This window comes from Oncorhynchus gorbuscha, linkage group LG22, assembly GCF_021184085.1.
Source record: "Oncorhynchus gorbuscha isolate QuinsamMale2020 ecotype Even-year linkage group LG22, OgorEven_v1.0, whole genome shotgun sequence".
NCBI lineage: Eukaryota > Metazoa > Chordata > Actinopteri > Salmoniformes > Salmonidae > Oncorhynchus > Oncorhynchus gorbuscha.
In genome coordinates this window covers 38,668,747-38,684,269 of record NC_060194.1, presented here as the reverse complement: position 1 = coordinate 38,684,269, position 15,523 = coordinate 38,668,747, and the positions used below count along the sequence as shown (strand labels likewise).

The window sequence follows — 15,523 nt, the reverse complement described above, 5'->3', positions numbered from 1 at the left end:
CTGTTGTCTCTGGACTGCTCAGCACTGTGTCCACCCATCGACCTGGAGGGCATGGTGTCCTGTTCCACCAACATCCTGTCCCTGACCTGGGATGCCAGCCCAGTGTCCGGGGCCAATAACACCTTACACTCCTTGAAGATAGGGGTGCTAACAACACCACTTCATATCCCACAATTTGTATTACATTTTTATTGACGGATAACCAGGGGCACAGTCCAACACTCAGACATAATTTACATACAAATCATTTGTGTTCAGTGATTCTGCCAGATCAGGGGCAGTTGGGATGACCAGAGATGTTATCTTTATAAGTGTGACTTTGAACATTTTCCTGTCAACATGTAAGAATAACTTTTGGGTGTTTGGGAAAATGTATGGAGTAAAAAGTACATCATTGTCTTTAGAAATGTGGTGAAGTACAAGTAAACGTTGTCAAAAATAAAAATAATACTCTCTCCTTTTCTCTGTCTCTCCCTTCTCTCTGTCTCTCTCTTTCTCTCTCCCCTTCTCTCTCTCTCTCCCCTCTCTCGTCCTCTCTCTCTCTTTCTCCATCACCCTCCCTCTCTCTTTCTCCATCACCCTCCCTCTCTCTCTTTCTCTCTCCATACAGGTGCCTGTCCCCCCACCAATGTCACAACGTCTCTGCAGTGTGATGGCAACATGGGCACTGTGTCCTGGACGGCCGTTGCCAGGGCGGACATGTACCTAGCAACCGCCACAGGTGACGACGGACATACCCACACCTGCAGCTCCAACTCCACCGACTGTTCCTTCACCGACCTGCACTGCGCCGAGACCTACGCTGTCACTGTGGTTACCATGGACAGGGGCTGCCGTAGCGACCCCAGCCCTGACGTTGAACTCAGAACAGGTGAGAAGATACAGAGTCTGTCTGTCTGATCTCTCTGTGATGAATATCTTGTAGATCTAGAACTCGATTTCATCTTTCATAGTCTCTCATGGACAGACGCACTTAACATAGAACGATATCGCAGCATCTCTCAACAGACTGTGGGATGAGACGATTAACCAGGGACTTTGTTCCGCTGTGTAGATTTTTTACGCCACTGATCATTTGGACAAATCACGATTTCACAAGTGTTCACATCTTTCGAATTTCAGAAGGGGAGGGGACATTTAGCCCATCCATTTAGTGGGGTGGAGACTTTGATAGTCTGGTTTGTATCTTTTCTCATACATCTTTCCCCTGAACCTGATGGAGGATCTCACGCATTAACGCAATAATTAAGTTCTGGGGGTCCGAGATTCCATTCTTCATTACATTCCCACTTGTTGGACTTGAGTTAGCAACTGTATACTCTAGTACATCTGTTGTCTCTGGACTGCTCAGCACTGTGTCCACCCATCGACCTGGAGGGCATGGTGTCCTGTTCCACCAACATCCTGTCCCTGACCTGGGATGCCAGCCCAGTGTCCGGGGCCAATAACACCTTACACTCCTTGAAGATAGGGGTGCTAACAACACCACTTCATATCCCACAATTTGTATTACATTTTTATTGACGGATAACCAGGGGCACAGTCCAACACTCAGACATAATTTACATACAAATCATTTGTGTTCAGTGATTCTGCCAGATCAGGGGCAGTAGGGATGACCAGAGATGTTATCTTTATAAGTGTGACTTTGAACATTTTCCTGTCAACATGTAAGAATAACTTTTGGGTGTTTGGGAAAATGTATGGAGTAAAAAGTACATCATTGTCTTTAGAAATGTGGTGAAGTACAAGTAAACGTTGTCAAAAATAAAAATAATACTCTCTCCTTTTCTCTGTCTCTCCCTTCTCTCTGTCTCTCTCTTTCTCTCTCCCCTTCTCTCTCTCTCTCCCCTCTCTCGTCCTCTCTCTCTCTTTCTCCATCACCCTCCCTCTCTCTTTCTCCATCACCCTCCCTCTCTCTCTTTCTCTCTCCATACAGGTGCCTGTCCCCCCACCAATGTCACAACGTCTCTGCAGTGTGATGGCAACATGGGCACTGTGTCCTGGACGGCCGTTGCCAGGGCGGACATGTACCTAGCAACCGCCACAGGTGACGACGGACATACCCACACCTGCAGCTCCAACTCCACCGACTGTTCCTTCACCGACCTGCACTGCGCCGAGACCTACGCTGTCACTGTGGTTACCATGGACAGGGGCTGCCGTAGCGACCCCAGCCCTGACGTTGAACTCAGAACAGGTGAGAAGATACAGAGTCTGTCTGTCTGATCTCTCTGTGATGAATATCTTGTAGATCTAGAACTCGATTTCATCTTTCATAGTCTCTCATGGACAGACGCACTTAACATAGAACGATATCGCAGCATCTCTCAACAGACTGTGGGATGAGACGATTAACCAGGGACTTTGTTCCGCTGTGTAGATTTTTTACGCCACTGATCATTTGGACAAATCACGATTTCACAAGTGTTCACATCTTTCGAATTTCAGAAGGGGAGGGGACATTTAGCCCATCCATTTAGTGGGGTGGAGACTTTGATAGTCTGGTTTGTATCTTTTCTCATACATCTTTCCCCTGAACCTGATGGAGGATCTCACGCATTAACGCAATAATTAAGTTCTGGGGGTCCGAGATTCCATTCTTCATTACATTCCCACTTGTTGGACTTGAGTTAGCAACTGTATACTCTAGTACATCTGTTGTCTCTGGACTGCTCAGCACTGTGTCCACCCATCGACCTGGAGGGCATGGTGTCCTGTTCCACCAACATCCTGTCCCTGACCTGGGATGCCAGCCCAGTGTCCGGGGCCAATAACACCTTACACTCCTTGAAGATAGGGGGTGCTAACAACACCACTTCATATCCCACAATTTGTATTACATTTTTATTGACGGATAACCAGGGGCACAGTCCAACACTCAGACATAATTTACATACAAATCATTTGTGTTCAGTGATTCTGACAGATCAGGGGCAGTAGGGATGACCAGAGATGTTATCTTTATAAGTCTGAATTTGAACATTTTCCTGTCAACATGTAAGAATAACTTTTGGGTGTTTGGGAAAATGTATGGAGTAAAAAGTACATCATTGTCTTTAGAAATGTGGTGAAGTACAAGTAAACGTTGTCAAAAATAAAAATAATACTCTCTCCTTTTCTCTGTCTCTCCCTTCTCTCTGTCTCTCTCTTTCTCTCTCTCCCTTCTCTCTCTCTCTCCCCTCTCTCTCCTCTCTCTCTCTTTCTCCATCACCCTCTCTCTCTTTCTCCATCACCCTCCCTCTCTCTCTTTCTCTCTCCATACAGGTGCCTGTCCCCCCACCAATGTCACAACGTCTCTGCAGTGTGATGGCAACATGGGCACTGTGTCCTGGACGGCCGTTGCCAGGGCGGACATGTACCTAGCAACCGCCACAGGTGACGACGGACATACCCACACCTGCAGCTCCAACTCCACCGACTGTTCCTTCACCGACCTGCACTGCGCCGAGACCTACGCTGTCACTGTGGTTACCATGGACAGGGGCTGCCGTAGCGACCCCAGCCCTGACGTTGAACTCAGAACAGGTGAGAAGATACAGAGTCTGTCTGTCTGATCTCTCTGTGATGAATATCTTGTAGATCTAGAACTCGATTTCATCTTTCATAGTCTCTCATGGACAGACGCACTTAACATAGAACGATATCGCAGCATCTCTCAACAGACTGTGGGATGAGACGATTAACCAGGGACTTTGTTCCGCTGTGTAGATTTTTTACGCCACTGATCATTTGGACAAATCACGATTTCACAAGTGTTCACATCTTTCGAATTTCAGAAGGGGAGGGGACATTTAGCCCATCCATTTAGTGGGGTGGAGACTTTGATAGTCTGGTTTGTATCTTTTCTCATACATCTTTCCCCTGAACCTGATGGAGGATCTCACGCATTAACGCAATAATTAAGTTCTGGGGTCCGAGATTCCATTCTTCATTACATTCCCACTTGTTGGACTTGAGTTAGCAACTGTATACTCTAGTACATCTGTTGTCTCTGGACTGCTCAGCACTGTGTCCACCCATCGACCTGGAGGGCATGGTGTCCTGTTCCACCAACATCCTGTCCCTGACCTGGGATGCCAGCCCAGTGTCCGGGGCCAATAACACCTTACACTCCTTGAAGATAGGGGGTGCTAACAACACCACTTCATATCCCACAATTTGTATTACATTTTTATTGACGGATAACCAGGGGCACAGTCCAACACTCAGACATAATTTACATACAAATCATTTGTGTTCAGTGATTCTGCCAGATCAGGGGCAGTAGGGATGACCAGAGATGTTATCTTTATAAGTCTGAATTTGAACATTTTCCTGTCAACATGTAAGAATAACTTTTGGGTGTTTGGGAAAATGTATGGAGTAAAAAGTACATCATTGTCTTTAGAAATGTGGTGAAGTACAAGTAAACGTTGTCAAAAATAAAAATAATACTCTCTCCTTTTCTCTGTCTCTCCCTTCTCTCTGTCTCTCTCTTTCTCTCCCCCTCTCTCTCTCTCTCCCCTCTCTCGTCCTCTCTCTCTCTTTCTCCATCACCCTCCCTCTCTCTTTCTCCATCACCCTCCCTCTCTCTCTTTCTCTCTCCATACAGGTGCCTGTCCCCCCACCAATGTCACAACGTCTCTGCAGTGTGATGGCAACATGGGCACTGTGTCCTGGACGGCCGTTGCCAGGGCGGACATGTACCTAGCAACCGCCACAGGTGACGACGGACATACCCACACCTGCAGCTCCAACTCCACCGACTGTTCCTTCACCGACCTGCACTGCGCCGAGACCTACGCTGTCACTGTGGTTACCATGGACAGGGGCTGCCGTAGCGACCCCAGCCCTGACGTTGAACTCAGAACAGGTGAGAAGATACAGAGTCTGTCTGTCTGATCTCTCTGTGATGAATATCTTGTAGATCTAGAACTCGATTTCATCTTTCATAGTCTCTCATGGACAGACGCACTTAACATAGAACGATATCGCAGCATCTCTCAACAGACTGTGGGATGAGACGATTAACCAGGGACTTTGTTCCGCTGTGTAGATTTTTTACGCCACTGATCATTTGGACAAATCACGATTTCACAAGTGTTCACATCTTTCGAATTTCAGAAGGGGAGGGGACATTTAGCCCATCCATTTAGTGGGGTGGAGACTTTGATAGTCTGGTTTGTATCTTTTCTCATACATCTTTCCCCTGAACCTGATGGAGGATCTCACGCATTAACGCAATAATTAAGTTCTGGGGGTCCGAGATTCCATTCTTCATTACATTCACACTTGTTGGACTTGAGTTAGCAACTGTATACTCTAGTACATCTGTTGTCTCTGGACTGCTCAGCACTGTGTCCACCCATCGACCTGGAGGGCATGGTGTCCTGTTCCACCAACATCCTGTCCCTGACCTGGGATGCCAGCCCAGTGTCCGGGGCCAATAACACCTTACACTCCTTGAAGATAGGGGTGCTAACAACACCACTTCATATCCCACAATTTGTATTACATTTTTATTGACGGATAACCAGGGGCACAGTCCAACACTCAGACATAATTTACATACAAATCATTTGTGTTCAGTGATTCTGCCAGATCAGGGGCAGTAGGGATGACCAGAGATGTTATCTTTATAAGTGTGACTTTGAACATTTTCCTGTCAACATGTAAGAATAACTTTTGGGTGTTTGGGAAAATGTATGGAGTAAAAAGTACATCATTGTCTTTAGAAATGTGGTGAAGTACAAGTAAACGTTGTCAAAAATAAAAATAATACTCTCTCCTTTTCTCTGTCTCTCCCTTCTCTCTGTCTCTCTCTTTCTCTCTCCCCTTCTCTCTCTCTCTCCCTCTCTCGTCCTCTCTCTCTCTTTCTCCATCACCCTCCCTCTCTCTTTCTCCATCACCCTCCCTCTCTCTCTTTCTCTCTCCATACAGGTGCCTGTCCCCCACCAATGTCACAACGTCTCTGCAGTGTGATGGCAACATGGGCACTGTGTCCTGGACGGCCGTTGCCAGGGCGGACATGTACCTAGCAACCGCCACAGGTGACGACGGACATACCCACACCTGCAGCTCCAACTCCACCGACTGTTCCTTCACCGACCTGCACTGCGCCGAGACCTACGCTGTCACTGTGGTTACCATGGACAGGGGCTGCCGTAGCGACCCCAGCCCTGACGTTGAACTCAGAACAGGTGAGAAGATACAGAGTCTGTCTGTCTGATCTCTCTGTGATGAATATCTTGTAGATCTAGAACTCGATTTCATCTTTCATAGTCTCTCATGGACAGACGCACTTAACATAGAACGATATCGCAGCATCTCTCAACAGACTGTGGGATGAGACGATTAACCAGGGACTTTGTTCCGCTGTGTAGATTTTTTACGCCACTGATCATTTGGACAAATCACGATTTCACAAGTGTTCACATCTTTCGAATTTCAGAAGGGGAGGGGACATTTAGCCCATCCATTTAGTGGGGTGGAGACTTTGATAGTCTGGTTTGTATCTTTTCTCATACATCTTTCCCCTGAACCTGATGGAGGATCTCACGCATTAACGCAATAATTAAGTTCTGGGGGTCCGAGATTCCATTCTTCATTACATTCCCACTTGTTGGACTTGAGTTAGCAACTGTATACTCTAGTACATCTGTTGTCTCTGGACTGCTCAGCACTGTGTCCACCCATCGACCTGGAGGGCATGGTGTCCTGTTCCACCAACATCCTGTCCCTGACCTGGGATGCCAGCCCAGTGTCCGGGGCCAATAACACCTTACACTCCTTGAAGATAGGGGGTGCTAACAACACCACTTCATATCCCACAATTTGTATTACATTTTTATTGACGGATAACCAGGGGCACAGTCCAACACTCAGACATAATTTACATACAAATCATTTGTGTTCAGTGATTCTGCCAGATCAGGGGCAGTAGGGATGACCAGAGATGTTATCTTTATAAGTGTGACTTTGAACATTTTCCTGTCAACATGTAAGAATAACTTTTGGGTGTTTGGGAAAATGTATGGAGTAAAAAGTACATCATTGTCTTTAGAAATGTGGTGAAGTACAAGTAAACGTTGTCAAAAATAAAAATAATACTCTCTCCTTTTCTCTGTCTCTCCCTTCTCTCTGTCTCTCCCCTTCTCTCTCTCTCTCCCCTTCTCTCTCTCTCCCCTCTCTCTTCCTCTCTCTCTCTTTCTCCATCACCCTCCCTCTCTCTCTTTCTCTCTCCCTACAGGTGCCTGTCCCCCCACCAATGTCACAACGTCTCTGCAGTGTGATGGCAACATGGGCACTGTCTCCTGGACGGCCGTTGCCAGGGCGGACATGTACCTAGCAACCGCCACAGGTGACGACGGACACACCCACACCTGCAGCTCCAACTCCACCGACTGTTCCTTCACCGACCTGCACTGCGCCGAGACCTACGCTGTCACTGTGGTTACCATGGACAGGGGCTGCCGTAGCGACCCCAGCCCTGACGTTGAACTCAGAACAGGTGAGAAGATACAGAGTCTGTCTGTCTGATCTCTCTGTGATGAATATCTTGTAGATCTAGAACTCGATTTCATCTTTCATAATCTCTCATGGACAGACGCACTTAACATAGAACGATATCGCAGCATCTCTCAACAGACTGTGGGATGAGACGATTAACCAGGGACTTTGTTCCGCTGTGTAGATTTTTTTACGCCACTGATCATTTGGACAAATCACGATTTCACAAGTGTTCACATCTTTCGAATTTCAGAAGGGGAGGGGACATTTAGCCCATCCATTTAGTGGGGTGGAGACTTTCATAGTCTGGTTTGTATCTTTTCTCATACATCTTTCCCCTGAACCTGATGGAGGATCTCACGCATTAACGCAATAATTAAGTTCTGGGGGTCCGAGATTCCATTCTTCATTACATTCACACTTGTTGGACTTGAGTTAGCAACTGTATACTCTAGTACATCTGTTGTCTCTGGACTGCTCAGCACTGTGTCCACCCATCGACCTGGAGGGCATGGTGTCCTGTTCCACCAACATCCTGTCCCTGACCTGGGATGCCAGCCCAGTGTCCGGGGCCAATAACACCTTACACTCCTTGAAGATAGGGGGTGCTAACAACACCACTTCATATCCCACAATTTGTATTACATTTTTATTGACGGATAACCAGGGGCACAGTCCAACACTCAGACATAATTTACATACAAATCATTTGTGTTCAGTGATTCTGCCAGATCAGGGGCAGTAGGGATGACCAGAGATGTTATCTTTATAAGTGTGAATTTGAACATTTTCCTGTCAACATGTAAGAATAACTTTTGGGTGTTTGGGAAAATGTATGGAGTAAAAAGTACATCATTGTCTTTAGAAATGTGGTGAAGTACAAGTAAACGTTGTCAAAAATAAAAATAATACTCTCTCCTTTTCTCTGTCTCTCCCTTCTCTCTGTCTTCCCCTTCTCTCTCTCTCTTCCCTTCTCTCTCTCTCTCCCCTCTCTCTTCCTCTCTCTCTCTTTCTCCATCACCCTCCCTCTCTCTCTTTCTCTCTCCATACAGGTGCCTGTCCCCCCACCAATGTCACAACGTCTCTGCAGTGTGATGGCAACATGGGCACTGTGTCCTGGACGGCCGTTGCCAGGGCGGACATGTACCTAGCAACCGCCACAGGTGACGACGGACATACCCACACCTGCAGCTCCAACTCCACCGACTGTTCCTTCACCGACCTGCACTGCGCCGAGACCTACGCTGTCACTGTGGTTACCATGGACAGGGGCTGCCGTAGCGACCCCAGCCCTGACGTTGAACTCAAAACAGGTGAGAAGATACAGAGTCTGTCTGTCTGATCTCTCTGTGATGAATATCTTGTAGATCTAGAACTCGATTTCATCTTTCATAATCTCTCATGGACAGACGCATTTAACATAGAACGATATTGCAGCATCTCTCAACAGACTGTGGGATGAGACGATTAACCAGGGACTTTGTTCCGCTGTGTAGATTTTTTACGCCACTGATCATTTGGACAAATCACGATTTCACAAGTGTTCACATCTTTCGAATTTCAGAAGGGGAGGGGACATTTAGCCCATCCATTTAGTGGGATGGAGACTTTGATAGTCTGGTTTGTATCTTTTCTCATACATCTTTCCCCTGAACCTGATGGAGGATCTCACGCGTTAACGCAATAATTAAGTTCTGGGGTTCCGAGATTCCATTCTTCATTACATTCCCACTTGTTGGACTTGAGTTAGCAACTGTATACTCTATTACATCTGTTGTCTCTGGACTGCTCAGCACTGTGTCCACCCATCGACCTGGAGGGCATGGTGTCCTGTTCCACCAACATCCTGTCCCTGACCTGGGATGCCAGCCCAGTGTCCGGGGCCAATAACACCTTACACTCCTTGAAGATAGGGGGTGCTAACAACACCACTTCATATCCCACAATTTGTATTACATTTTTATTGACTGATAACCAGGGGCACAGTCCAACACTCAGACATAATTTACATACAAATAATTTGTGTTCAGTGATTCTGCCAGATCAGGGGCAGTAGGGATGACCAGAGATGTTATCTTTATAAGTGTGACTTTGAACATTTTCCTGTCAACATGTAAGAAGAACTTTTGGGTGTTTGGGAAAATGTATGGAGTAAAAAGTACATCATTGTCTTTAGAAATGTGGTGAAGTACAAGTAAACGTTGTAAAAAATACAAATAATACTCTCTCCTTTTCTCTGTCTCTCCCTTCTCTCTGTCTCTCTCTTTCTCTCTCTCTCTCTCTCTCTCTCTTTCTCATCTCTCTTTCTCTCTCCCTACAGGTGCCTGTCCCCCCACCAATGTCACAACGTCTCTGCAGTGTGATGGCAACATGGGCACTGTCTCCTGGACGGCCGTTGCCAGGGCGGACATGTACCTAGCAACCGCCACAGGTGACGACGGACACACCCACATCTGCAGCTCCAACTCCACCGACTGTTCCTTCACCGACCTGCACTGCGCCGAGACCTACGCTGTCACTGTGGTTACCGTGGACAGGGGCTGCCGTAGCGACCCCAGCCCTGATGTTGAACTCAGAACAGGTGAGAAGATACAGAGTCTGTCTGTCTGATCTCTCTGTGATGAATATCTTGTAGATCTAGAACTCGATTTCATCTTTCATAATCTCTCATGGACAGACGCACGTAACATAGAACGATATCGTAGCATCTCTCAACAGACTGTGGGATGAGACGATTAACCAGGGACTTTGTTCCGCTGTGTAGATTTTTTACGCCACTGATCATTTGGACAAATCACGATTTCACAAGTATTCACATCTTTCGAATTTCAGAAGGGGAGGGGACATTTAGCCCATCCATTTAGTGGGGTGGAGACTTTGATAGTCTGGTTTGTATCTTTTCTCTACATCTTTCCCCTGAACCTGATGGAGGATCTGACGCGTTAACGCAATAATTAAGTTCTGGGGGTCCGAGATTCCATTCTTCAGTACATTCCCACTTGTTGGACTTGAGTTAGCAACTGTATACTCTAGTACATCTGTTGTCTCTGGACTGCTCAGCACTGTGTCCACCCATCGATCTGGAGGGCATGGTGTCCTGTTCCACCAACATCCTGTCCCTGACCTGGGATGCCAGCCCAGTGTCCGGGGCCAATAACACCTTACACTCCTTGAAGATAGGGGGTGCTAACAACACCACTTCATATCCCACAATTTGTATTACATTTTTATTGACGGATAACCAGGGGCACAGTCCAACACTCAGACATAATTTACATACAAATCATTTGTGTTCAGTGATTCTGCCAGATCAGGGGCAGTAGGGATGACCAGAGATGTTATCTTTATAAGTGTGACTTTGAACATTTTCCTGTCAACATGTAAGAATAACTTTTGGGTGTTTGGGAAAATGTATGGAGTAAAAAGTACATCATTGTCTTTAGAAATGTGGTGAAGTACAAGTAAACGTTGTCAAAAATAAAAATAATACTCTCTCCTTTTCTCTGTCTCTCCCTTCTCTCTGTCTCTCTCTTTCTCTCTCCCCTTCTCTCTCTCTCTCCCCTCTCTCGTCCTCTCTCTCTCTTTCTCCATCACCCTCCCTCTCTCTTTCTCCATCACCCTCCCTCTCTCTCTTTCTCTCTCCATACAGGTGCCTGTCCCCCACCAATGTCACAACGTCTCTGCAGTGTGATGGCAACATGGGCACTGTGTCCTGGACGGCCGTTGCCAGGGCGGACATGTACCTAGCAACCGCCACAGGTGACGACGGACATACCCACACCTGCAGCTCCAACTCCACCGACTGTTCCTTCACCGACCTGCACTGCGCCGAGACCTACGCTGTCACTGTGGTTACCATGGACAGGGGCTGCCGTAGCGACCCCAGCCCTGACGTTGAACTCAGAACAGGTGAGAAGATACAGAGTCTGTCTGTCTGATCTCTCTGTGATGAATATCTTGTAGATCTAGAACTCGATTTCATCTTTCATAGTCTCTCATGGACAGACGCACTTAACATAGAACGATATCGCAGCATCTCTCAACAGACTGTGGGATGAGACGATTAACCAGGGACTTTGTTCCGCTGTGTAGATTTTTTACGCCACTGATCATTTGGACAAATCACGATTTCACAAGTGTTCACATCTTTCGAATTTCAGAAGGGGAGGGGACATTTAGCCCATCCATTTAGTGGGGTGGAGACTTTGATAGTCTGGTTTGTATCTTTTCTCATACATCTTTCCCCTGAACCTGATGGAGGATCTCACGCATTAACGCAATAATTAAGTTCTGGGGGTCCGAGATTCCATTCTTCATTACATTCACACTTGTTGGACTTGAGTTAGCAACTGTATACTCTAGTACATCTGTTGTCTCTGGACTGCTCAGCACTGTGTCCACCCATCGACCTGGAGGGCATGGTGTCCTGTTCCACCAACATCCTGTCCCTGACCTGGGATGCCAGCCCAGTGTCCGGGGCCAATAACACCTTACACTCCTTGAAGATAGGGGTGCTAACAACACCACTTCATATCCCACAATTTGTATTACATTTTTATTGACGGATAACCAGGGGCACAGTCCAACACTCAGACATAATTTACATACAAATCATTTGTGTTCAGTGATTCTGCCAGATCAGGGGCAGTAGGGATGACCAGAGATGTTATCTTTATAAGTGTGACTTTGAACATTTTCCTGTCAACATGTAAGAATAACTTTTGGGTGTTTGGGAAAATGTATGGAGTAAAAAGTACATCATTGTCTTTAGAAATGTGGTGAAGTACAAGTAAACGTTGTCAAAAATAAAAATAATACTCTCTCCTTTTCTCTGTCTCTCCCTTCTCTCTGTCTCTCTCTTTCTCTCTCCCCTCTCTCTCTCTCTCCTCTCTCGTCCTCTCTCTCTCTTTCTCCATCACCCTCCCTCTCTCTTTCTCCATCACCCTCCCTCTCTCTCTTTCTCTCTCCATACAGGTGCCTGTCCCCCACCAATGTCACAACGTCTCTGCAGTGTGATGGCAACATGGGCACTGTGTCCTGGACGGCCGTTGCCAGGGCGGACATGTACCTAGCAACCGCCACAGGTGACGACGGACATACCCACACCTGCAGCTCCAACTCCACCGACTGTTCCTTCACCGACCTGCACTGCGCCGAGACCTACGCTGTCACTGTGGTTACCATGGACAGGGGCTGCCGTAGCGACCCCAGCCCTGACGTTGAACTCAGAACAGGTGAGAAGATACAGAGTCTGTCTGTCTGATCTCTCTGTGATGAATATCTTGTAGATCTAGAACTCGATTTCATCTTTCATAGTCTCTCATGGACAGACGCACTTAACATAGAACGATATCGCAGCATCTCTCAACAGACTGTGGGATGAGACGATTAACCAGGGACTTTGTTCCGCTGTGTAGATTTTTTACGCCACTGATCATTTGGACAAATCACGATTTCACAAGTGTTCACATCTTTCGAATTTCAGAAGGGGAGGGGACATTTAGCCCATCCATTTAGTGGGGTGGAGACTTTGATAGTCTGGTTTGTATCTTTTCTCATACATCTTTCCCCTGAACCTGATGGAGGATCTCACGCATTAACGCAATAATTAAGTTCTGGGGTCCGAGATTCCATTCTTCATTACATTCCCACTTGTTGGACTTGAGTTAGCAACTGTATACTCTAGTACATCTGTTGTCTCTGGACTGCTCAGCACTGTGTCCACCCATCGACCTGGAGGGCATGGTGTCCTGTTCCACCAACATCCTGTCCCTGACCTGGGATGCCAGCCCAGTGTCCGGGGCCAATAACACCTTACACTCCTTGAAGATAGGGGTGCTAACAACACCACTTCATATCCCACAATTTGTATTACATTTTTATTGACGGATAACCAGGGGCACAGTCCAACACTCAGACATAATTTACATACAAATCATTTGTGTTCAGTGATTCTGCCAGATCAGGGGCAGTAGGGATGACCAGAGATGTTATCTTTATAAGTGTGACTTTGAACATTTTCCTGTCAACATGTAAGAATAACTTTTGGGTGTTTGGGAAAATGTATGGAGTAAAAAGTACATCATTGTCTTTAGAAATGTGGTGAAGTACAAGTAAACGTTGTCAAAAATAAAAATAATACTCTCTCCTTTTCTCTGTCTCTCCTTCTCTCTGTCTCTCCCCTTCTCTCTCTCTCTCCCTTCTCTCTCTCTCCCTCTCTCTTCCTCTCTCTCTCTTTCTCCATCACCCTCCCTCTCTCTCTTTCTCTCTCCCTACAGGTGCCTGTCCCCCCACCAATGTCACAACGTCTCTGCAGTGTGATGGCAACATGGGCACTGTCTCCTGGACGGCCGTTGCCAGGGCGGACATGTACCTAGCAACCGCCACAGGTGACGACGGACATACCCACACCTGCAGCTCCAACTCCACCGACTGTTCCTTCACCGACCTGCACTGCGCCGAGACCTACGCTGTCACTGTGGTTACCATGGACAGGGGCTGCCGTAGCGACCCCAGCCCTGACGTTGAACTCAGAACAGGTGAGAAGATACAGAGTCTGTCTGTCTGATCTCTCTGTGATGAATATCTTGTAGATCTAGAACTCGATTTCATCTTTCATAATCTCTCATGGACAGACGCACGTAACATAGAACGATATCGTAGCATCTCTCAACAGACTGTGGGATGAGACGATTAACCAGGGACTTTGTTCCGCTGTGTAGATTTTTTACGCCACTGATCATTTGGACAAATCACGATTTCACAAGTGTTCACATCTTTCGAATTTCAGAAGGGGAGGGGACATTTAGCCCATCCATTTAGTGGGGTGGAGACTTTGATAGTCTGGTTTGTATCTTTTCTCATACATCTTTCCCCTGAACCTGATGGAGGATCTCACGCATTAACGCAATAATTAAGTTCTGGGGTCCGAGATTCCATTCTTCATTACATTCACACTTGTTGGACTTGAGTTAGCAACTGTATACTCTAGTACATCTGTTGTCTCTGGACTGCTCAGCACTGTGTCCACCCATCGACCTGGAGGGCATGGTGTCCTGTTCCACCAACATCCTGTCCCTGACCTGGGATGCCACCAGTGTCCGGGGCCAATAACATTTTTTTACACTCCTTGAAGATAGGGGTGCTAACAACACCACTTCATATCCCACAATTTGTATTACATTTTTATTGACGGATAACCAGGGGCACAGTCCAACACTCAGACATAATTTACATACAAATCATTTGTGTTCAGTGATTCTGCCAGATCAGGGGCAGTAGGGATGACCAGAGATGTTATCTTTATAAGTGTGAATTTGAACATTTTCCTGTCAACATGTAAGAATAACTTTTGGGTGTTTGGGAAAATGTATGGAGTAAAAAGTACATCATTGTCTTTAGAAATGTGGTGAAGTACAAGACAAACGTTGTCAAAAATAAAAATAATACTCTCTCCTTTCTCTGTCTCAGAATTCTTCTGTCTTCCCCTTCTCTCTCTCTGAACCTTCTCTCTCTCGTTTCTCTTCCTCTGAGTTCTTTCTCCATCACCCTCCCTCTCTGCTTTCTCTCGGGATACAGGTGCCTGTCCCCCCACCAATGTCACAACGATCTGCAGTTTGATGGCAACATGGGCACTGTGTCCTGACGGCAATTGCCAGGGCGGACATTCTGCAACCGCCACAGGTGGTGTCGGACATACCCACACCTGCAGCTCCAACTCCACCGACTGTTCCTTCACCGACCTGCACTGTTCCGAGACCTACGCTGTCACTGTGGTTACCATGGAGATGGGCTAGCGACCCCAGCCCTGACGTTGAACTCAAAACAGGTGAGAAGATACAGAGTCTGTCTGTCTTCTCTGTGATGAATATCTTGTAGATCTAGAACTCGATTTCATCTTTCATAATCTCTCATGGACAGACGACATTTAGAATGGAAATGGCACCAGCATCTTTCAACAGACTGTGGGATGAGAAATATTAACCAGGGACTTTGTTCAGCTGTGTAGATTTTTTACGCCACTGATCATTTG

At 46.7% G+C, this 15,523-nt stretch overlaps 1 protein-coding gene across 1 annotated transcript in view; it reads left to right on the top strand.

Annotated features, from left to right (window-relative positions):
• Positions 1 to 15,523, top strand: part of LOC124009436 — a 47,345-nt gene that overhangs the window by 9,558 nt on the left and 22,264 nt on the right. Inside the window, exons 10-24 of the mRNA XM_046321249.1 lie at positions 611 to 871; positions 1,940 to 2,200; positions 3,268 to 3,528; positions 4,595 to 4,855; positions 5,336 to 5,417; positions 5,923 to 6,182; positions 7,232 to 7,492; positions 8,544 to 8,804; positions 9,285 to 9,407; positions 9,812 to 10,072; positions 10,552 to 10,633; positions 11,141 to 11,400; positions 11,881 to 11,962; positions 12,466 to 12,725; positions 13,770 to 14,030. Coding sequence (XP_046177205.1) covers positions 611 to 871; positions 1,940 to 2,200; positions 3,268 to 3,528; positions 4,595 to 4,855; positions 5,336 to 5,417; positions 5,923 to 6,182; positions 7,232 to 7,492; positions 8,544 to 8,804; positions 9,285 to 9,407; positions 9,812 to 10,072; positions 10,552 to 10,633; positions 11,141 to 11,400; positions 11,881 to 11,962; positions 12,466 to 12,725; positions 13,770 to 14,030 — 3,237 coding nt within the window. The remainder of the gene's footprint in view (positions 1 to 610; positions 872 to 1,939; positions 2,201 to 3,267; positions 3,529 to 4,594; positions 4,856 to 5,335; positions 5,418 to 5,922; positions 6,183 to 7,231; positions 7,493 to 8,543; positions 8,805 to 9,284; positions 9,408 to 9,811; positions 10,073 to 10,551; positions 10,634 to 11,140; positions 11,401 to 11,880; positions 11,963 to 12,465; positions 12,726 to 13,769; positions 14,031 to 15,523) is intronic.